Source organism: Sarcophilus harrisii, chromosome 3, assembly GCF_902635505.1.
Source record: "Sarcophilus harrisii chromosome 3, mSarHar1.11, whole genome shotgun sequence".
Taxonomy (NCBI): Eukaryota; Metazoa; Chordata; class Mammalia; order Dasyuromorphia; family Dasyuridae; genus Sarcophilus; species Sarcophilus harrisii.
Window position 1 is genome coordinate 537,660,899 of NC_045428.1, and position 24,819 is coordinate 537,685,717.

General features: G+C 33.8%; 1 protein-coding gene across 1 annotated transcript in view; it reads right to left on the bottom strand.

Annotated features, from left to right (window-relative positions):
- Nucleotides 1–24,819, bottom strand: part of CSMD2 (CUB and Sushi multiple domains 2) — a 994,819-nt gene that overhangs the window by 63,246 nt on the left and 906,754 nt on the right. The window contains exons 48-49 of the mRNA XM_031962095.1: nucleotides 23,339–23,485; nucleotides 20,872–21,060 (exon numbers count right to left, since the gene is read on the bottom strand). Of these exons, the coding sequence (XP_031817955.1) occupies nucleotides 20,872–21,060; nucleotides 23,339–23,485 (336 nt within the window). The remainder of the gene's footprint in view (nucleotides 1–20,871; nucleotides 21,061–23,338; nucleotides 23,486–24,819) is intronic.

A 24,819-nucleotide genomic window follows, 5' to 3' on the forward strand; every position in this document is an offset into this window, starting at 1 on the left:
CAACAACCCTTAAGGTTTATTATCACAATCAACCTGGAGACTGTTCCCACAGGACTCAGAAATGCCTGCAGTGTTCATGCATTGTCCCCTGCCATGAGCACCCCTACTCAAGACCTAAGTATAATTGTGTCATGATCCAGTCTACCTTTGTTCCAACATGTTAAGCCCTCTTTCTCAAGACGACTTCCATTTGCAAGCAATTTCCTCACTTTAACCATCTGTTTGATCCTTGACTCTGTTATTTCTATCTGCTGTTTAGCTCTAGCCACTCACAGGTTAGAGTCAGGTTCCAGTTTGGTTGACACTACATAATTAAGGACCAAATCTTTATGTTCCACTTTATGAGGTAGTTTCAGAATAAAGTCAGTTCTCTAAATAAAGCCATTTGGAAGATCCTTTTAAAAATCCCTCTTAATGGGCTTAGTCACTTTTTTTAAAGTTAATTTTTAGGGGTGGCTAGGTGGCACAGTGGATAGAGCAGAGCACCAGCTCTGAAGTCAGGAGGACCTGAGTTTAAATCTGGCCTCACACACTTAACACTTCCCTAGGCAAGTCACTTAACCCCAATTGCCTCAGAAAAAAAGTTTTCTCTCTATATTTTAAAAACTCTAAAAGCATGTCAATAAAAGGTCAATTATTAGAATAGATATGAGAATTGTATTGTTCATTTCTAGATATGATTCCCTGAAATGCATCATTGTAAGATAGATGTTTCTTTAAACTAAATTCTGCCCTGTTTATTTTGTAGAAAAGAACAAGTGAGAGGAAAGTAGTAGAAGTTCTTGGTATAAGTTTTTGGAAGTGTCATGGACTAGTTTCATCTTCTATAAAGAATGCAAGGTTTTCCCAGACTTTTTTTTTTATCAGGATCCATGATGAGACAATGAGGTAAGAACAGGCAAGGTTACTAAAGATTGTGAAAAAGAGTAATTTAACAATGCTCATTTGTTGTTCATATTCCTTAAGTCTAATAACAAGCAACTTTACCTGAAGTCTGAATAAATTGAAGTAAAAGAAGAATGAAGGGGTCCCTTAGTCTACTTTTTCATTTGATGATACCCTATTTGTATCTAATCTTTGAACTCATTACCCATCAGTTCATTACAAGGCATCTCCTTGAGACCTACAAATATGCCCAGATCTTCCCCTATCTTAAACACACACACATATACACACACAACCCAAAATACATATACATATACAAACAAACCTTTCTTGATTATATCATTCTCTCTACCTATGTTTCCATCTCCAATCCCTTTCAAAGCCAAACTACTAGAAAAAAGTTTTCTGTACTTGTTATCTCCTTTCATTTCTTATTCTTCTATTCCTTGTAATTTGCCTTTTAACTCAATGGCTAATTAAAACTTCATTCTCCAATGTTAGCAAAGATCTTTCTCTTTTAAAAAAAATTCTCAATTTAATAACCTTCTAAAGAGAATATTTTCATCAACAGAGAAACTCATATCATTTACTTAAAATATACATAAATATTCTATTTTCTACTTTTAAATATTCTACTATCTTGTCTGTGATTCCTTCATTCCTCTTCTGTCCATTAAAAATATGCTATATTTGGTGGATAATTACCATTGCCCCCCACTTTCCCCTGCTCTTTAACATAGAGAAAGGAAAGAAAATCCTTTAGGAAAGCAAACCTAAACACTATGTACAAAAATTACATCTTTATTAGAAGGTAACTAAAATGCTTCATATCAGTGTTCTGATGACAAGGCTAGTTACTGCCTTGATCAGAGTTCTTAAGTTTTTAAATTGTTTTTCTTTATAATGTTGCTGTCCTTGTATAAACTATCTTGGTTCTTCTCACTTCATTTTGTGCCAATTCAAACTACCCAGAATTCTCTTACATCATTATTTGAGTCATTTCTTATGACCAGCACAATAATATTCCATTCCATTTTATATTTATATACAACAGTTTGTTTAGCCAATTTTCCAGTTGTCTAAGAGACAATTTAAGGCACTCCTTAGATTCAAATTATTTTCTTTTAGTACTCCCTTTAGTACTTAGTCAGGAAGTATGCTTTGCTTGTGACTATTTCCTCTCCAGAATTATCCTACATCATAATCTCTATTCCCATGTTCAATTTTTCCTTGTTGAATTTGATGCATTTAAGTACTCAATTGGTTTTGCACCCCATACACATATGTATATGTGTGTAATCAAACTTCTTTTGAGATAAAAGTTGATGTCAACGAATATTCATTTTCCCCACTCCTTCCTTCATTCCATTTATTCTTTACATATACCCAATTATGAAAATATCAAGTTTCTTGTCCTTCTTCCTCTTTTCCTCACTAGTGTATTTCTTTTCTCCTCTTTTTTCTCCTTCTTACAACTTCAGACTAGAACCATTACATTCCCAGAATCTGTTTTTTCTTATTTAATTCCTTTAATAACCTTTGAAGACATTATCTTCCCACCTATTAGAATGTTAGAATCATATTATTAATATAATTCTTTTCAATTGCACAAAGAGGTTTGATTTTTTTTGGTTTTCTATGGGTTATTGTGTTTGTATTTCAAAACTCTATATTTAATTTTGGTCTTTTCATCAGAAATGCAAGTCCTTTATTCCATTAAGTATCCACCTATTTTCCTGTAAGGTTATAATCATTTTTGGGAGGAAAGTTACTCTTGGTTAAAAGCCTATTTTTTTGCTTTTGGGGATATTGTACTACAATAGTGTTTCCCCTTTTTAGAAGATGTTACCATAATTGATATGTAGTCCTCACTGCAGCCTCTTGGAATTTGAACTGATTCTTTCTGGATGCCTATAGCATTTTTCCTCTGATGTACAGCTCTCAAGTTTGGCTATGATATTCCCAGGGCTTTTCCTCTTGTCTTTAGTAGAAGCTTTCAGATATCGTGTGATCCTGACAATAGTTCCTTAGTATTATAACTGTTTGGCTATGACAGTATTGGATCTTTCCCTTTTGATGTTTTTTTCAGGCAATAATTTGTGAATTCTATCTATACTTTCTTCTCTGATCTAACAATTTTCTATTCTGATTAATTTGTTTAGATTTATTTCTGACAAAGTCCAGGCATTTTTAAAATAAAGTCATGATTTTCATGAGTTTCCTGATTTTCAGGAAATCCTTAAATTATCTTTGACATCTTTCTGAGGTCAATTGTTTATAACATTGAACAGATTAAATTTCCTCTATTTGTTTCAATCTTTTTGATTTTATTCTAATATTTTTGTTGTCTTATGAAGTCATTAATTTCTGTTTGATCTATTCTAATTTTGATGGATTCTATTCCTTAGATGAGATTTACTACCCCCAAGCTTTGTATTCCTTTTCATTTTTTTTCCTCCTGGGCTTTTAGCTCATATTTTATCTCTTGATTTGTTTTGTCTAGGTATTCATGTAGTCCTTGTAAAAATGATTTTCCCCCTCTGAATCTCTTCTTATAGTTGTTATAGAATTAGATTTGCAGTAATTTTTGATAGTGGATAGTATGGAAATTTTTAAAAAACTTCCTCAGTTCTCCAGATTTAGTTTTTTAATAGGGGGTTTTTGTCAGGGCTAGGTTCCACCCCGACACATTTTTGGATGGGTTGATTTGTTCTTACTCTTTATCCTCTGAGTTCTCATGATGACTTCCTCTTCTTGACATTTGGCTCACTTGGATCTTTGGGGTTTCAAGCCTGAATCTTCAAGGAATCTCAAGACATTGTTTTAGAGATCCCAGAACTCCTTGCCTTGCATTATCTTGGTCTGAATATTAGGATATTATCTCCTGCTACCTCAGAACACAGAGCTTTGCAGTATGCATTTGTCATTTTTTTCCTGGTTCCACTGAAGGGGAAGGGCTGAGAGACATAAATGATATCCTTGATTATTACTTATTGGTTTTTGGATGCTTTTTTGCAGTTCTAGGGAAGACTATACTTTCCTACTTAATTTAAAAAAGAATTGTTTGGTTTGGTGTAAACCTCAGGGCTTTGCTGGACTTGATATGGAGAAACTGTCTTATCTACCTTTGGTTTAGACAACAGTGTTCATCTATGAACTCAGTTTTTAAATTTAATGATTTTTTTCTTCTTTCTTATCCTTTTTATTTTTGTAGCATTCAACAATGTTGACTGTCCCTTTTTTCTACCTTCTACATGTAGTTTTTCTGTCTCAGATTTCTTTTCTGGGCCATCATTTATGTTCCATATCCTATATATGATTTTTAAAGCCCTTCACAGTTTAGTTTCAATTTATCTTTCTGGCCTGACTTTATCTTATTCCCTGCTTCATTCACTCCACATTCCAGACAAATTGGTCTATTGACTATTTTTTGTTTACGAGATTCTATCTCCCATCTCAATCTCTTCCCTCTGTCTGGAGTGTTTTCACTCATCACATCCACCCTTCTTGGAATCCCTTTATATCTTTTCCAGGCCAAGTTCAACTACAAACTCCTATTCTACTCTTTTAGTTGGTAGTGTTTTTCACTAACTCCATCATGAAATTCATTTACATTTCCTTATCATATATTTTGTAAACAATTATGTCTGATTGTTTCCCCCAACAAAACAGAAGTTCTTTAAAGGTGGGCAAGATATTTGTTTGAATCTAAAGTGACCAGTATAGTGATTGATATATAGGGAACACTTAATACATGCTTATTTTATTGAAATGGAGCTAAGAGAGTGAATGTGTAGGATAAAAAGCCTGAAGGAATCTATACCTGTGGTATACAGCAAAGGTAAATGATTCATAAAAAGATTTAACTTATTACCGTGGTTTAATTGGCATTATACTTTGATCATCAATTTGGTAAATATTTTTAAGTGCTTGCTTATAAGTATAAAACACATTAGTAGTATTATTAACACAGAGACAAAAATAAAATCATTTTAGCCCTGAAGAAATTAAATTCTTCTGAGACAAACTAAGCATAAGGATAAGTAGAGACCAAATAATTCCTGTGGCAAGGAATATTAGTGACTGGGGAAGATCAAGATAGACGTTCTGTAGGAAGCAACATTTGGATTGAGCCAGGAAAGAAACTAGAAATTCTGTGATGCAGTATATTACAGATATGGGAGATTTACGTAAAGAGTGGCCCTTTTGGAGGACAAGTGTTAATTCCCCCTTCTTCTTCCTGTGATTTGAAGTCCATTGAATTTAGGGTTCTTGAATATATCATCATTGTCTATGACTTTGTTTCCTGGTGTTTCACTTTAGGCCTTCAGGTTTCCTCATGATAAATATATATTGTTTTATATAATTCTGGTCTATAAGGGGTTTTCTTGTGTTAAATTAAGATCCATACTTACTTTTAATGATTGTTCCTGCCCCAAATTGATTTTTCTATCACTATTTTTTCCTGTGGAATGAAATACTACATCATCAATTGCTTATTAGAAGACACCATCCAAATAAGGTATCGACATTTCTTGTATAATTCACAACACATTGGACTTAATACATGCAAAGCAGAACACATCTCCTCACCAATACCAATCTGGCCTTCCTCCAAATCTTCCTATTTTTGTTGGTAGAAAATTCCAATAACTCATATTTATAACTCAAAGCATCACTGACTCTTCTTTTCCTCTCATCACTAATAATCAAATACCAAATCCTATGTATTATACTCTACAATATTTTTTATATATTCCCTTTTCTATACTTATACCACCACTAATCTAGAATTCAGTTCATCTTGACCTTATCTGGACTATTGCACAAGATTTCTACTTTAGCTTTCTATAGTGACTCTTTTTTCTAATCTATCCTACAAAAAGCTTCCAAAATTTTTCTCCCTAAAGCATAGATCTTACCATAATTTTCCCTGTTCAAAAATCTTCAGTGCCTTCCTAATTGTTGTCTTGAGAATAACATGTAAACTTTCCTAGCTGGAATATAAAGTTCTTGATGATCTTGTTCTAATCAAATTTCTGTAGTATTTTTTTTTATCTTTTCTATTCTTTTAAAAGTATCTTTTTATTGATATTTTATTTTTTCCTACATCACTAAATTAGCCCATTGATTCTTCCCCTTATTCCTTTCCAGAAAGCTATTCTATATGACAAATGAATTTTTATTGGAGTGGGAAAGAAAAAAAAAAATCAATGCAACTGAAAGATACATTGAAAAAGTCAGAAAATATGGGGAATGAGTAATAGAGTCATCCTACATCAACAAAAAGGTGAATTGGGGGGTAGTGTCTTCTCATCTTTTCATTTGAGTCCCACTTGATTTTTTTATAATTTTGTTACATTTACTTTTGTCTTTTTTGCGTTGTTGTTCCATTTCCATTATTATACTTATTGTGTATGTTTCTTCTTGCCTCTGCTTACTTCATTGTGCATCAGGTCACATAGATCTTTCCATGCTTCTCTATGTTCATTATACATAATTTCTATTTATAATACACAATACTCTGTAATGGGCTGAGGCTTGAGTTGATGCACTGAGGTCCTAAGCACGTGAGGTTAAATAGTAATTGGACTATACTCTATTAATATACATGCTTGGATAAAGAATGGCCCCGCCCACTCTCTGTGCAAGTCCTGATGTGTTGTATAGGAAATGACGATTTTGGTGGGTGGAGGCAGAGAGACAGGAAGAGAGGCTGGGAGAGATTGGGCCTGGGTTCCATGCTGGTAGCTGCTGGTCATGTGGCTGCTGGTCTAACTAGCTTCTTGACTCAGCTACACACATTGCTATTGCCCATTCTCTTCCACCTCTGGTCTTTCTTCACTGAGAATAAAGACTGACGATTTTCCCCTAACCTGAATTCCTGACTCCAGCTGATTTTAAAATACGCGGTCTTCACAATATTCCATTACAATCATGTACCATAATTTGTTTAGCCATTCCCTAATCGATAATCACCTACTTTATTTCTAATTCTTAGTTATCACAAAATGTGCTACTATAAATATTTTGGAATCTATATACTATTTTTCTTATGAATGGCTTCCATAGGATATGAATAAAAGTTCTTATTTAGGCTCTTGATATTTTTGTCACTTTATTGATATAGTTCTCAATTACTTTCCATAATGGTTGTACTATTGGACAGTTTCACCAACAACATATTAGTGTCCCTATCATCCCACAATCTCTCCAACATTAGTTGTTGCCATTTTCCCCAATTTTCACAATGTGAAGTAAAATTGTAGGGTTGTTTTCATTTGTGTTTCTTCTATTATTAGTGATTTGAATCATTCTTTCATGAGGTTGTAGATATTTTGTAGTTCTTTTGAGAACTGTTAAATCATATCTTTCAACCATGTATCTATTACAGAATAAGTATTAATCATATACTTTTCATTAATTTCTTACATATCTAGGATACTAAATCTTTATCAGAGAAATATGATACAAAGAATTTTTCCCACCTGACTAAATCCCTTCTTATCCTGGGTGCATTAATATTTTCTCTAGAGAGGCTTTTCAGTTTCAAGTTTCCTCTTCTGCTGTAAATACAGTATTATGTTCCTTCAGTTATTTTATTTTAATCTTTTAAAAGTGGCTCTGTTCCCACTGGTCCTCTTTGCCTCACTGAAGATGCCCTCTTCTTGATTCATATCCCTTTCTATTTAGAGTTTTTAATTGGTTTCTTTTTATCTCCTCTTTTTCTTTGGCTATATATGTCTTCCTCCTCTTATTTCCTTTCAGCCATGTAAATTATCCCCTTTTCTCGTTTCCTTCACCTAGTCCTGCTGCTTAGTTTTTAAATTTTAGTTTTACCCACTTTCTAAAAATGATTTATCTAACTCTTGTTACTATCTACTCTTTCTGTTTACTCTAGACCCTCATTTTCTGATTCATGACCCCCTAAAATAATTTGGTTTCCTCTTCCTCTGTGTTCTTCATACAATCTGAGCTTACAAGATATCCATTCTAGACTCTCTCCTCTTAGTGTTTCCTCACATAGCCTTGGAGGGTTTCCCCATGGATTTCTCTTTTCCATTTTGCATCACTTTCAACATAATGTCAATGATTTCATAGAAGTCTATCTATCATAGAAGATACTGCCATATAATAGGACTGCTCCCTTATTCATCCCTGATTATGCAGCTCACCACTGATCTATACCTTCTCTTGTTGATCTCATTTTTTTCCTTTTTCTATAGGAGTCTAGAAATCTCCTTCCTTTGTCTATGCTCTCCTATTCCTCCCAGTGGTAGTTGCCCTCCAGAGTTCCAAACAACGAAGACAAGTATACTTTTGAAGCATCAAATCCCCCAGGTATATAGTGAAGTCCTCATCTCTCTTCATCACACAGATGTGATTTCTCTTTATCCACAGAAGCATTCATCAGTGGAATCCCTCCTAGCTCCAAAGTAAAACCTCCTTTCCCTCTTCCACTTTTTAATCTTTCCATCCCCTTCTCATCTACCACTCAATAAGTTCTTCTCTTTCTGAGATCACAGAGATCATCCTCCCCTCTTTGCTGGTTCTTTATTTGACCCTTATGCACAATTCAATCTTTTCTATTCCTCTGCTCTCCTTTCTCTCTCTTGTAAAATAATCTCACAAAAGAAGTCTTCACCTTTAGGCAAGTTGTTCCCAGGTTCTATACATAATACCCCTTCTTTAATGTTATTATTATTTTTTTTTTTTACCAGAGTTCCATGTTTACTACTATTTCCCTGTGTACATTTAGAAAGAAATCTCTTACTGGTCTCTCTGCTTTATTCACTCCTCCAGAGTTACTATTGTTTGAGTTGTTTAGGAGACAAATAATAGCTTCAGCTCTAGTTTTCTTTCTAAAAATGCTTCAAAGTTTTCATTATTATTTTGGGGCTATATGGTTAAGCTCAGATATGTAGGACAAGTCACCTAGTTCCTGAGCATCTTGAGTTCCATTACTCTTTGGAATACATCATTCTATTCCTTCCTCCTTTTGATAGTTAGTGCAGAATAGTTTTATATTACTGCAATGGCTTTTTTGGTATTTGAAACCTTCCTAATGACTTGCAGAATGTGTCATTTTTAATTGAAATCTTTACTCAGATCATGTTAAGTTCAAAGGTTACAAATAACATTTCAATGGCTTTGATACTAAAAAAAAAAATCAATTCCCCATGTAGGAATATAAATAGTTTAACCTTATCAAATCCTTTATATTTTCTTTTTCCTGTCTAATATCTTATACTCCTCTTTAGACCTGTATATGAAAGTCAAATATTTTATTCAATTCTGTTCTTTTCATCAGGAATTTTTAAATATCTTCCATTTCATCGAATGTAAATCTTTTCCCTGAATGATTATCCTCAGTTTTGCTGGATAGATGATTCTTGGTTGTGGTTCTAGCTCTTTTGACCTCCAGAATAGCATATTCCAAGCCTTCTGTTTTTTTTTTTAAAGTTGAAGCTATTAAATCTTGTATATCCTGACTGTGACTCCATAATATTTTAATTGTTTCTTTTTGCCTGCTTTTAAATCCTTTATATGAGAGGTCTGGATATTGACTTAAATATTCCTAAAGTTTTCATTTTGGGATCTTTTTCAAGAGATGATTATGGATTCTTTCAATTGTTATTTTTGCTCTTTTGTTTTAGACCATAATGTCAGTTTTCCTTGAAAATTTCTTGAAAGAGAATGTTTAGGCTCTTTTATTTGATCATGACCTTCAGTAGTTCAGTAATTCTTAAATTATCTCTCCTAGATCTATTTTCCAGATCAGTGATTTTTCCAAAGAGATATTTCATTTTTTTCTTTTTTTAATTCTTTTTACTTTGCTTGATTATTTCTTGATGTTTCATAAAGTTGTTAGCTTCATTTGCCCAATTTAAAGCTTTAAGGAATAATTTTCTTCAATGAGTTTTTGTGCATTTGTACAATTCTGCTCTTCACAGCATTCTTGTGTTCACTGGATTTTTATGTCTCTTTTATCATTTGGCCTATTCTGTTTTATAAGGTATTTTCTTCCATATCTTTTCGTATCTTCGTTACCAAGTTTTTTAACTCCCTTTTTCATGATTTTCTTGTATTACTTTCATATCTCTTCCATTTTTCCCTCTACCTTTCTTACTTGATTTTTAAAATTCTTTTTGAGTTTGTTCATGGCCTGAAATGAATTCATATTTTTCCTTGCAACTTTTAAAAGGATACAAGATACAAAGATACAAAAGATACAAGACTTTGTTGTCTTCTTTTGAGTGTGTGTTTTGTCTTGTCACCATAGTAACTATCATCAGAATTTTTTTTCCTGTTGTTTATTTATTTCTAGACTATGTCTTAACTTTTAATTCTATGTTAAATTGGAACTGTGCTTCCCAAGTTTAGAGGACACTGTCCTAAGTTTCAGATTTTTTGCAAAACTATTTTCAAAGGTAATTCTGGAGATCATTAGGTTTTTGGTTCTTCCAAAATGGTAAGATCTAGGGAGAGAGATATTTGCTACTGTCCTATACTGTGCCCTAGTTTGTGAGTGACCACAAGCACTCTTTTCAACTCTGGAAATGTGATAAAGGTCCCTGTTCCTCTGTGGTCACAAGTTCTGTTGTGCCAATGTTCCATCTTACACTGTGAGTATGACCCAAGTAGAGGTAATGAAGCAGAATCCTATCCCTGGTGCCAGCTGAGGGATCTCTGTAAATCTCTGATGTATTGTCAAGTCCCTTTACCTTTGTGGGCTGAGAGGTCAGGAAATTGTTACTGCTAGCATGAATTCAGTCACCCCAAGGCCTGTTTCTTATTTATTGGGTTCTTGTTTATGCTGGTGTGGCTGTACTAAGTTCCTCAATAAACCTCTAGAAAAGACTTTTCCTGTTGACCTTCCGAATTGTCTTGGGCTAGAAAAATGTACACTCTTCTTTCCTGGGTTCTACCAAGATAGAATTTATTTAGGGTCATTATTTAAAGATTTTAAGGGATTTGGGGAAAAAGTCAGGTGACTCACTGCTTTTACTCCTACATCTTGGTCTCCAAGTTTAGTATGTTTTGCTAGCCTAATGAACACATTTTCTTTTAATAGCATTGTTTTTTTTTTTGCCACCTTCTAGGTTGTCCTTTAATTTTGTGTCTTACGTGCCCAATTTAGTATTCTCTTTTTATTTCTTCAGTGAGGTTTTCCATTGAAGATTTTAGTTTTTCTATTATGTTCATAAATTTTGCTTTGCAGGACATAATTCTGCTCTTATAATTTTTCTTTTTCTTTTATTATTATTATTTACTTTATGAATCATGTTGGGAGAGAAAAATCAGAGTGAAAGGGAAAATTCATTAGAGATATAAAAAAAAACAGAAAAAAGAAATTAATATAGCATATGATGATTTACATTTAATCCCCTTTCTTTTTTATTCTGAAGGCAGATGGCATTTTCTGTCCAAAGTCTATTGGGATTGCTTTGGATCACTGAACTACTGAGAAGAACCATGCCTTTCCTACTGATCATCACACATTCTTGCTGTTACTGTGTACAATGTATTCCTGGTTCTGTTTGTTTTGCTCAGCATCAATTCATGTATATCTTTCCAGTACTTTATAAAATCAGCTTGTTCATCATTTTTATAGAACAATAATATTCCATTACTTTCATATACCACAATCTGGTCAGCAATTCTCCAATCAATAGGTATCTATTCATTTTCCAATTCTTTGCCACCACAAAAAGGGTTGTTATAAACATTTTTACACATGTGCGTCCTTTCCCCTTCTTTATGATTTCCTTGGGATACAGACCCAGTAAGGGCACTGCTAGGTGAAAGGATATGCACAGTTTTATAGCCCTTTGGGCATAGTTCCATATTGCTTTCCACAATGGTTGGATTATTTCACAAGTAGACCAACAATGTGTTAGTGTTCCAATTTTCCCACATCCTTTCCAACATTGGTCATTATCTCTTGCTGTCGTCTTAGCCAATATAAGAGGTATGATGTGATATCTCAGAGTTGTTTTAATTTTCATTTCTCTAACCAACAGTGATTAGAGCATGTTTTCATATTATTATAGGTAGCTTTAATTTCATCATTTGAAAATTATCTGTTCATATCTTTAGACCGTTTATGAACTGGGGAATGACTTGTATTCTTATAAATTGACACAGTTCTTTATATATTTAAGAAATGAGAGCTTTATCAGAAATACTGGCTATAAAGATTTCCCCCCAGATTTATACTTCCCTTTTAATCTTATTTTTGTTTTGTTTTGTTTGGGCAAAACTTTTTTAATTTAATGTAATCAAAATTGTTCAGTTTACCTTTTATAATGTTCTCTAGTTCTCCTTTGTTCATAAATTCCTTCATTCTCCAAAGATCTAATAAGTAAATTATGCCTTGTTTCCTAATTTTTTATTGTATCAACCTTTATGCCCAAATCATGTATCCATTTTGATCATATTTTGGTATGGGGTGTGAGATGTAGGTCTATAGCAAGTTTCTGATGATTTTCCCCGTTTTTCCCAGCAATTATTGTCAAATAGTGAGATCTTATTGCAGAAATTGGAATTTGGGTATTTATCAAGTATTAGAGTGCTTTAGGCCTTGATTATTGTATCATCTGTATCTAATCTATTCCACTGATTCACTACTTTATTTCTTAGCCAGTACCAAATGGTTTTGATTACTGCTGCTTTATAATATAGTTTTATGTTTGGTACTGCTAAGCCACCATATTTGTATTTTTTAAAATTAATTCTCCTGATATTCTTGAGCTTTTATTTTTCCAGATGGATTTTGTTATTATTTTTTCTACTTCTATAAAATAATGATTTGGCAGTTTGATTGATATGACACTTAACAGGTAGACCATTTTAGGCAGAAATGTAATTTTTATATTAGTTAAGCCTAGCCATGAACAATTGGTATTTTTCTAATTGTTTTGATCTGACTTTATTTGTATGAGAAGTGTTTTGTAATTATGTCCACATGGTTCTTGAGTTTGTCTTGTTGTAGGTAGATTCCCAAGTATTTTATTTTGTCTACAGTAACTTTAAATGGAATCTCTCTACTTCTTGCTGATGGACTTTGTGAGTAATATATAGAAATGCTTATAATTTGTGTGGGATTATTTTATATCCTGCAATTTTGCTAAGGCTGTGAAATGTTTCCAGTAGATTTTTGGACAATTTTCTAGGATTTTCTCACTATGTCATCATATCATCTGAAAAGAGGGATAGTTTTATTTCCTCATCGTTTATTCTAATTCCTTTCATTTCTTTTTTCTATTTTTATTGGTAATGCCAGCATTTTTAGTACAATGTTGAATAACAGTGGTGAGAATGGCATCCTTCTTTCATCTCTGATCTTATTAGGAATGTGTCCAGTTTCTCTCCATTACAAACAGTACTTGCTATAGGTATTAGATAGATACTGCTTTTTATTTTAAAGAAAGCTTTCTTTATCCCTATGCTCTCTTGTGTTTTTAATAGGAATGGGTGCTGTATTTGTCAAAAGCTTTTTCTGCTTCTATTGAGATCATCATGTGATGATCTCATGTGATGTGTTAGTTTTTTATTAATTAGGTCAATTATGATAATAATTTTCCTGATATTCAACCAGTCCTACATTCCTGGTATAAATTCCAGTTGGTCATGGTTTATTATCCTGCTGATAAGTTACTGTAAACTTTTTGCTAATATTTGATTTAAAATTTTTGCAACAATATTCATTAGGAAGATTGGTCTATAATTTTCTTTCTCTGTTTTGGCTCTTCCTGATTTAGGTATCAGTACTATATTTTTGTCACAGAAGGAATTTGGCAGCACTCCTTCTTTACCTATTTTTCTAAATAATTTATATAATACTGGAATTAATTATTCTTTAAATGTTTGGTTGACTTCACTTGTGAATCCATCTGGCCCTGGAGTTTTTTTCTTAAGGAATTCATTAATGGTTTGTTCAGTTTATTTTTGTAAAATGCGACTAAGTAATTTAGTTCCTCTTCTGCTAACTTAGCAATTCATATTTTTGTCAATATTCATCTATTAGATTGTCAGACTTGCTGCCATATAGTTGTGCAAAATAATTCCTAATTATTGCTTTAATTTCTTTTTCATTCATGGTAAGTTCATCCTTTTAATTTTTTATGCTAGTTATTAGCTTGCTTTCTTTCCTTTTTCTGATCAAATTAACCAAGGATTTATCTATTTTGTTGGCTTTTTCATAAACCAACTCTTAGTTTTATTTATTAGTTCAATAGTTTTCTTAGTTTACATTTTATTAATCTCTCCTTTAATTTCAGAAACTCAAATTTTCTATTTAATTGGAGTTTTCAGTTTGTTTTTTTCTAGCTTTTTTTAGTTGCATGCCTAATTCACTGTTCTCTTCTTTCTCTATTTTAATCATGAAGCTATTTAGACATAACAAAATTTCCCCTAAGAAGCGCTTTGGCTATATCCCATAGGTTTGGGTATGTTGTCTCATTGCTGTCATTCTCTTGAATGAAATTACGGATTGTTTTTATGATTCGTTGTTTGACCCAATAATGATTGGGTTGATCTATTCATTATTTAGAATTAGATTATTTAATTTCTGATTGTTTTTTTTAGTCTGTCTTTCATTGGTCCTTTATTGAATATAGTTTTTATTGTGGTCTAAAAAGGAAGCATTTCCTATGTCTGCCTTTAGGCATTTGATTGTCAAGTTTTTATGTCCTCATATATGATCAATTTTTGTGTAAGTGTCATGTACTGCTGAGAAAAAGGTATATTCCTTTCTGTCCCTATTCAATTTTCTCCAGAGGGTTATCTTATGTAGGTTTTCTAAGATCCTATCAAACTCCCTAATTTCTTTCTTGTTTATTTTATGATTAGATTTGTCTGATTTTGAGAGGGGAAGGTTGAGGTCCTCCCCTAGAATAGTTTTTCTATTTCTTCCCATAACTGGCTTAAAACCTTCTCTAGGCATTTGCCTTTTCTACCACTTAGTGCATATACATTTAATATCATTACCACTTTATTATTTATGATACCCTTTATCAAGATGTACTTTCCTTCCTTATGTCTTTTAATAAGATTTATTTTTACTTTTGCTTTATCTGAATTCAGAATTGCTACCTCTGCATTTTTTACTTCAACTGAAGCATAATAAATTCTGTTCTAGCCTCTTACCTTTTCTCTGTAGGTAGCTTTCTGTATCAAATGTGTTTCTTGTAAACAATATATTGTAAGAATCTGCTTTTTTAATTCACTCTGCTATTCACCTCCATTTTATAGGCGAGTTCATGCCATTCACATTCAGTTATAATTACCAGCTCTGTATGTCCTATTTTCTCCCCTGTTTACACTTTAGATTTCTTTCCACCCTCTTAGGCATATGTTTTTATCCACCTCATTCACTACCTTATCTCCTATTATCCCTCCCCTTTCTTTTAGTAATTTTTTTAACTCACTCCATCCATGTTCTTATCTTCTATCAACCCTTCTCCCTTTCTCCTACCTTTTTCCCTAGTGTTTCTGTCCTTTCTTGCATCCTGTCCCTCTCGCTTTTCTTTCCTTTTTTTCCTCTTACTTCTTTCTAGCATTAGATAAATTTCTAATCCCAACTGAATGATTAAGTTATTCTCTCTTAAAGCCAAAACTGATGAGATCAAGCTTCAGATAGTGCTCTTCCTCCTTCTTTCTTTCCCTGGATTGTAATAGGTGTTTTGCACCTGTTCGTGTGAACTAATTTTGTTCTTACACCTTCTCTTTTCTTTTTTTCCAGTACAGACATTTTCCCACCACTTAATATCTTTTTCTTTGATATCATCACATTAGAGTCCATTCACAACCACACCTTCTTTCCATATGAGGCCTCCCTCTGTCTTCTCCAGTGACAGATACAGTTCTCAAAGACTTATAGACATTGTTTTCCTATTTAGGGATGTAACCAATTCAAGCATTAAATAAGAAACACTTTTCCTTCTGTGTATCTTTCTGTGGTTCTCCTGAGTCCTGTGTTAAGTCCTGTAGATTAAGTTTTCTGTTTAGTTCTGTTTTTTTTCCAATGGAATGATTGCCTCTTACTTCACTGAAACTCCATTGCCACCCCTGAACAATGATGCTGAGTCTCGCTGGGTAGTTAATTTTTGGTTGTAACCCCAATTCCTTTGTCTTTTGGAATATGGCATTCCAAGCCCGCCAATATTTTATTGTAATAGCTGCCAGATCCTGGGTAATTATGAGTGTTGTTCCTTGAGATTTGATTTTTTTTTTGATCTGGCAGTTTGCAAATACTTTTTCCTTGAGACTGTAGTTTTGGAGTTTTGCAACAATGTTCCTTGGTGGTTTTCTTGTGGAATCTCTTTCCAGACATGATTAACAGATTCTTTCAATGAGTATGATTTCCCCTTCTGTTTCTACTATTTTGGGGGCAGTTTTACTTAATGACCTCTTGTAGAATGTTATACAGGCTCTTTTTTGTGTTATGGCCTTCAGACAGGCCAATATTTTTAAAATTGGGATCTATTTTCCAGCTTAGCTGTTTTTTCAATGAGATATTTTACAGTTTCTACCATTTTTTTCATTCTTTTCAGTTTGCTAAACTGATTGTTGCTGTCTCACAAAATCTTTAGTTTCTATTTGCCCTGTTCTAGTTTTCAGTTGTAATTTTCTTCAGTTATGTTTTGCATATATTTTTCCATTTGGTTAATTCTACTGTAAAAGATGTTGTTTTCTTCAGACGTTTTATTTCTTTCCTTTTCTAAATTGTTGACCTTCTCATGCACATCTCTCATTTCCTTTCTCATTTTTCTTCTACTTTTCTCATTTGCCTTTTAAAGTCTTTTATGAATACTTCCAAAAAGGCTCTTTGGTTTTGAGACCAGTTCAAATCAGTCTTTGAGATTTCCTTGGTGGGCTTTCTGTCCTTGTCTGAATTTATGTTTAGGTCTGCCCTGACACCATAATATCTTTCTATAGTCAAGATTCTTTTCTGTTACTTGATCATTTTCTTTCCTTTTCTTTAGGTGTTTTGTTTTTTACTTTTAAGGTTGAGCTCTGCTTCTGGGATAAAAGTGGTGATGTCTCAAGCTTCTTATGCAGCTCTGAGCTTGGCGTTGGTGTTTACAGGGGGTAGATTTGCCTGCTCTTTTTGAGAAAAAACCTGGTTTCCTAGAACTTGTCTTCTGAGCTGTGATTAGAAGCCTTCCTACTGATTTGCTCCTTTACTGAGTCAGGACTGTGGGTCTTAGTTGCTTGTTTTCCCATACTCTATCTGAGCTAGACCAAATAACCTTTTCACTCCAGTGACACTGACCTTTCTTGAAGTTTTTTCAGTCTATTTTGAACTGGAGAGTGGTTTCATTCCATCAGACTCTGTTCAGAGACCTGGCTTCATGTGGTTTTCGAAACTGGAGAGCTCAAGCAGCTTCTTTGGCTTTACTTCACCATCTTGGCTTCACCCTCAGAAGTACCATTTTTCTTTTAAATTATAGGACAAGCATGTTGTGATTCCATGTGTTACTTAAATTCTAAAAAAGTTCTCTGTTTTATCAACTGTTGGATCATTTCTCTTCATTTTGCAGTATGTAGTCATAGATATTTAAATTCATTTATTAGATCTAGAAGCCATATTTCTTTTACTTTTACTGTTTTTTCCTGTTGCTTTTTATCTGTATTCAAGGTCTATTAGTTTTTTTCTTCCTGAAATCTTTGATATTTTCAGTCTTTTTTCTCCTTTATTTTCCTTATCAGTTACTTCCTGACTCTCTCTCCTTTGATTACAGTTTTCTCATCTTCACCTCAAACTCTAAAATTTCTTTAATGTCTTAATTCAGGTGTGACCTATAATATGCATTTTTTGGTGATTTCACCAGTTGCTACTGCTGTATCCCTACAATGCTTTGTATTTACTGTCCATGTTATATATGCTCCCCAACCTCTGCAGTAAACAATAAACTTCACAGAGACACTAAACTTTTTCCATTAAATTCTCAGCTCCTATTCACCTGTAGGTTCTTGAATAATTATTTGACTTCTTGGGATTCTCTTTTTCCTCATTTGTAAAATTAGAGGGTTGAACTGAAATTATTTCCCAACCTATATAGTTCCTAAGGTTTGTATTCAGTTCTAAATTCTATCATATGATTATCTTAAAATGTGTTGTCAACTATAAAAATATCCCTAAATTTGAATCTGAGAAATATTCCTATTAATAGTTTTAAGGAAATAGAAACTTATAGCCTTTGATAGCCCTTTGGCAATCTTCTTAAAATTGGGTACAAGGAGTACAAAGAGAATATTGGCTGGTTCCCATGATAAGGAAACCTATAGTTTGGGCTGATACAAAGCTCCAAGTAAAGATACTACAAATCATGAACTTGCTCTGTGGTAGGATTTGGGAATCTGGAGAAATGTTATTTAATACCCAGGGGGTAGTATAAGTATGATAGTGTGTGTCTCGTCTATGATCTACTATGATTTGCCACGTCATTCATGGTGGAAAAAAGGAATGATAGGGAAGTTCTCTGCTCCCCAAATGGTCAGTTATCCACTATGGCAATTTGCTAAACTCAAGTATATTTTACTCTGTTATGTTAACACATATGTTAACATGTTATGTTAACACATAGAGAAATATATCTACATGCAGACACATACATGCATTGCCTCTCACTTCTATAATGGCTTATACCACTTACTATTTCCATTTAAAGTATCTGGCTGCAAATGATAGAAACAGGAAAACCTAGGACCCTGTATTCTTGGCATTGTCTTTGAAACTTTACTATTTTTAATATTCCCAACATATTCTCAAATCTTGCTGCTTATACTTCTACAATATCTCTAATCCGTTATCCAGACTGTGGTCAAAGTAATCTCCTATAAATGTAAATTTGATTATGTAACTTCCTTACTCAGTAACTCCTGTGCCTTACCATTTTTTCCTAGAATAAAATATAGACACTAGTTACTTTTAAAGTCTTAATCCCAACCTATCTTTCCAGCCTCATTAAGATTACTCCCCTTCCTGTAATCTGTAATTGGCCAAATTGTCCTCTCTGTTTGTCACATTATATTCCATCTCCTAATTCTCTTCTTTTGTGCTAATATGTTCCATACCTGAAGTATAGAGAAGAGTATCAGGCCTTTCTGGTTCCAAAATTCCTAAAGTCCTCTCTTCCTATCTATATGATATTTAACAACTTTGTGTATGTATATTATGTATACGTATATGCATATATGCTATGTATATGTATCTGAAAGTCATAGTGTAGTTTTAAGCTGATATATAAGCTTAACTTGATATTTATGTTGCAGATATTTTATATGTACTTGTTGTCTAGGGATTATTTCCTTATTTAATCTTGTATCATCAATAATAAGTATGATGTTTGTTACATAGTAGGCACTTATTAAGTAAAACAATTATTGACCAACTGATACCTGTGAGCCAAAAAGGATGTCCTTGTTACAACATCTAAATCTTTGGATGGACTGATTGAGAAACTGTAGATCTAGATATCAAATGAGATATCTAAGTGATCTCTCTCTATCATCACTTAAAGAAACCACATATTACCCAGGAATCACAACCAGGCACATTTTTGCCAAGTCCTGGAAAATTTCTAATCCATTTAATATGAAGAAATCAGTATAGCCGAAAGTTCTAGAAATGAGATTTTTAAAATGGAAGACTCTGAATGCAGATTGAAGCATACTATTTTCACTTTTTTCATGGTTTTCTCCTTTTGTTCTGCTTCTTCTTTCATAACATGACTAATATAGAAATGCGTTTAACATGATTGTACATGTATAATCTATATCAGATTGCTTATTCTTGAGGAGAAGGAAGGGGATAAAAGGAGTGAGGGAGAAAACTTTGGAACTCAAAATCTTATTTGAAAAAGAGTGCTGAAAACTATCTGTAATAGATATCTGTAATTGGAAAAATAATAAAAATATCATTTTTCAAAATGGAAGACTCCAAAGTTTTGAAAAGACAAGAACATGAAAGATTAGAGGGGTAGGAAAAAAATATGATTCAAAAGAGTCTGTGCTCACACTTTTTCACACTATTGTATAGCATCATATCAAAAGCTGGTGCTGCAGAAAATAGTAGTTTTGGCAGACTGGGTTAGGGGAGAGTAGAGTCTAGTAAGGGAAACAAATAAATGTGACAAGAATTGTGATACTTCTAATATCTAATAAATGAACTCATTTTTAGTTAATGTATAAAGGGGCTCAAGTGAATGTAAGGGTTGTTATGGGCCAAAACTCTGAACTTGAAACAAAGGATTCTTACAAGGTACTAACTAAGTGGAATTGATAAGACAATGGTTATCTAGTTTAGCATGGTGCTTAATAGTTCTCTAAATTCAGTATGATTGATTTAATCTTACAAAAAATAATGGTTTCCTAGTGATATATGATTGGTTTATACTTAGTGTAGAGTATATAAGCTAGGAGCCTCAGCTAGGTTGATTGAGAGGCAAAGAAAACAAGAGAAATAGAGACAGGAAGTTAAGCTCTTGGAGTGAAGGACAGAAAGATTTAATTTCACTTTCGGTCAGGCTCCTGATGGCAGGCTCTCCTCCTTAGTTTCTCCACTGAAACCAAGACTCCAGAAAGCTAACCAGGCCCCAGGAAAGGAAATAAGACTTTGAAAGCGACAATAAAGGATTTGGACTTTGACACCTGCCTATTCTTGTGGTGATTACTGAACTGAAATAGGCTGTTCCCAAAGACTCCAAGAAAACCAAAGAGAACATTACAAAGAGTATTCTTTTTTGGAGCTCTATATAGTTTCGGAGTGATATGTCTTCTCTATTGTATGTTATTAATTTTTTCTTCTCAACTAGATTGCAAATTACTTGGAGGTACCAACTATGTCTTATTTTCCATATCTCCCATAGTGCTTAGCACAAGGTTAAGGATATTCTGGTACTCAACAAATATTGAAAAGAGTTACAAAAAACAAACATGCAATAGGATATTCTGTCATCCCAAGTCCCTTGTTCTCACCTTGGCAGAGAGGAATGGCCTCATTCCACATGTAATAGCCCTGGGGATGCCAGGAGCATATTGCCTTGCTGTGTCCAACCAGGCGATAGCCAGCATTGCAACCAAAATGGATTGACCCCCCAGGATGGGTGCTAGGCTGGCCAAGAATAGAGCCATGCAGTGGAGGGCTTGGAATACTGCAATAGGGAGCTGAAGGAAGAGACAAAAAGAGAAAGAAAGTAGAACTATCTTTGGGACACAGATAAAGCTTCAGTATCTTGGCATCCCAGCAGAAGGGCTGCTTGTCATCATCAGGTACAATCAAAGAATCGGTCAGTTACCTTAAATGAACTAATGGGTCAATTTAATCCAAACAGTGAAGCTAGTTATGCTGACATAGCCACAGTTACATTCAGTAACACAAATTAATTCAGTTCCCAAATAGCCCAGGGCAAACAGCAATTTAAATAGGTTAGTTGCAAAGTTGATTTTTTTGGTGAACTTTGGATTTTTATTTGTAATGGGTCTAAGGAAGGAGGCAAGGAGAACGAGAATGTGTGAAATCCATAGTATACTAATAGTCACACTTGAGTCAATAGCTTTTGTTGCTTTCCCTTCAAGATTTTCCTCAGATATACTCATGACAAGCTTGTGGGTCCTTGTTAGGGGAAGATGACCAAAAGGCAAAAGATCACATACTGTCTTTCATTTCCTCCTTCCTTCCTCTTTTATCCTTGTCTAGGTCACTTTGATAGAGCCTGAATCTGGATGGATTAGGAGAGATATAAAGATCATAGTTGATGGGTTGTCATGTGGAAGAGAAATGACACCTTGTACTGCTTGTTGCCAGAGGGGAAGCTACAGAAAGGTAAGACTATGCCTAATGAAGGGGAAAAAATCAGAGCTGTTCAAAATTGGAATGGTCTGTCTTTGTAGCTATTTAGTTCCCCAAATTGCAGAAGGTTTGGGAGCAGAGACTGGGTAACTTAGTTTTACAGAGAATTCATGATTCAGGTAGGGATTATATTTAATTATCCCTGAAGTCTCTTTCACCTCTAAGATTGAATGATTCTTAGTGATAACACCCTCTGTTCTCCCCAATGTTCTGACCATGCCTGATGGTGGCTCTATTTTCTATCTTACTTATGAATGAATAAGAATTGCAAAATTTAAGAACTGAAAGAGACTTCAGATGTTTGATTACTCCAATTAGTACCTGACAAGAATCCTCTCAACACTATACCAAATACAGTCAAGATACATACTTAAAAACACAACTATTAATAGTAACACATATATGAATATGCCCATCAATTACTTGTGTAGCTTTTATTAGTTAAATACTAATTAGCTCAATTCCTGCTAAATGAGTTCACTGATACACAGAAGCTGTCTACTTGACGTAGGTGCTAAGAGTTCAAAATTAAAATAATTTAAAGTTATTCTTTGGAAAAATCAATAAAAGCCTATTCTTTTTTGCCCTTGGAATAATAATTCACTGATACAAAGCTGTCAAGCTCTCTCTTTTTGATAAAAGATCTATCAAGTTTGGAGAAAGATAAAATGCCCAATTTGGTTTTTTTTTTTTGGGGGGGGGAGTGAGGACAGAAAAAAATGAATCAACAAAATGTAGCAGAAAGCCTAATAGACATGGAGTTAGGAGAACCTGGGCTTGAATTCAACTTTCTTAAAAGTTAGTCACTGTATAGACAAATGCTTAACATTTTTGGGTTTCTACACCAACAAATTGGTGCTAATAATAACTAATAACAATAATAATAATAAACAATTGGTGCTAATAATAACCAATAATAATAATAATAAACAACAATTGGGGCTAATAATACCTGTAAGGTAATGTATGTAAGGTAATGTAAGCTACATATATTGGTTATTTTTCCCCTCTCAGGCATGCTTGAAAGCCATCTCTTTACAGACTCATCTGGTTCTTACCCAGGCTACTCTTATCTTACACTTATCTTCAAGGGTTTTGGAAAGGCAGACTGGCTTTAAATAAATTAACATTGAAGAGAGCTGGAGAAGTCCCCTTCCCTCACCCTCCAGTTCTAAAGTATCTCTACCATATCTAGTTTTTTAGGCCTGAAATAAAGCTAACAGTGATTTCATTTGTGGTGTTTGTCTTTAGGGACTATATTAAAAACCAAATACTTTGTGAGCAAAAGTACCATTAGGTATTACCAGATAATTTTTAAACAATATCAATGTAATTTTCTAAGTAAAGTTCAATGGATATGGACTGCAAAAAAAATAATGACAGGAAATGAGATATCTGGGAATATGGGATAAGGAGTATCAGGAGGGGGTATTATGCTGATGTCACATTTCACAAGGCAAAAGGTGAGGGTGAGGATAATTCATTTATCTCAGAGGGACTCTTTCATCATTCTAGACATTCTAGTGGAAGGAGAGTTCAAAGGGAAAACCAAAGGGTTAATTTCTTGACTTGGACTTTTACTCCTATACTTACCAGCATAGCGAATCTTAAAGCCCTTCCGATTGTAAGCATGGTCAGAAGACCAACGCAGGTACACATTGTTTCCTGAGCTGGTGACAGTTAGGGGTGCTGAGTAATTCCCACTCAAGGCTATCAACAATGGACTCTGACCTGAGGGACCTGAGAGTAACAAGGAGACATGTACATAGTAAGGCTGAAAGAGGCATAACAGAATCATCTTGACTAAAAGAGTAAACGATTAAAAAGAAGCTTGACAACTTCTTAATCAATTCAATGAGCTTTACTAGCCACTGTAGCCCTTCTGAGTGTCCTATTCCCTTTAAAGTCCTCCTTTAATAAAGGGGGATCAGAACCTTAACCTAAAGGCAGTCTATAATGAAGAACACCTTTGAATTAGGGGTCTTTGGTTTTTGTTTTACATCAACTTGTTGATGGCTTTGCTTATTCTGTTCGATTCTGGATTTCATCTCTAAAATTAAAAAGAAAACACCTTTCTTCCCTTTCAAGCCAATTGTAAGCATCACCAAAAATCAAAAATTAGAAGAGTTTAGAAAAGTACAAAACTTAAAAAAACTTATTATATAAATTATTATATAAATGTTGATCATTATAATCATCATTTAACTCCTGGGTTATAACATTGTTCAGTATTGCTATTCATCTTTGTGGCATTCATGTATCTCTTCCTTAACTTTTAGCCTCCTAACAATGAGAGAAAGCTGGAAGGCACTTTTTATATTGTAGAAATAGGATGTATTACAATTATTAATAAAAATAATGAATTGTTTCATGGATTGCCATAGTAAAAGAAATTGTCAACTAGTGGCCATCCTACTGGTGATGAACCTCTCCATATTTAACAAGCTGGTTCTTAGTGCAAAAGTCAATCTGTCACTGACACTATAAAAGGGCAATTAAAAGATACATGATGAATTCACATAAGTGTCACCACATTCTATAACATGATATATGAGCATTAAGTTGCAAAAGAGACATCACCAAGGTAATATATGATTGAAAAGAATGCCAGTCAGTGATACAATGAGATCTAGGAATAGAAGGAAAGCCCAAATATTGCAATGTACTGCGTCCATACAAAAGATTAAAAATAAGGGCTCTAGAACATTGAATAGTTCTCTGGAAAATGAATGGAAGAAAAATAGCAAGCTTTATAAATAGATTATGATCTGCCTCAAGTAAGGAGTTCCTGTATTTGTGAGATCAAAGATCCACTGAAGACTTATAAAGAGGAACATAATTGGAAAATTCTTCTCATTATAAAATATCTTGTAGGACATGTATAAATGAGGTACTGATTCACTTGAATAAAATACATGGCTTTAGTGGGACAAACACCTCAGGGAAAAGCTTGCTTTCACAGGGCGATCACAGAGATAGAGACTTCCCCTCTCCCAACCATCCCTGGAAATGTTCTGACCCCTTTTCAATTGTCAAAAATATGGAAACATCTTGAAAGGATGAGATGACATTCC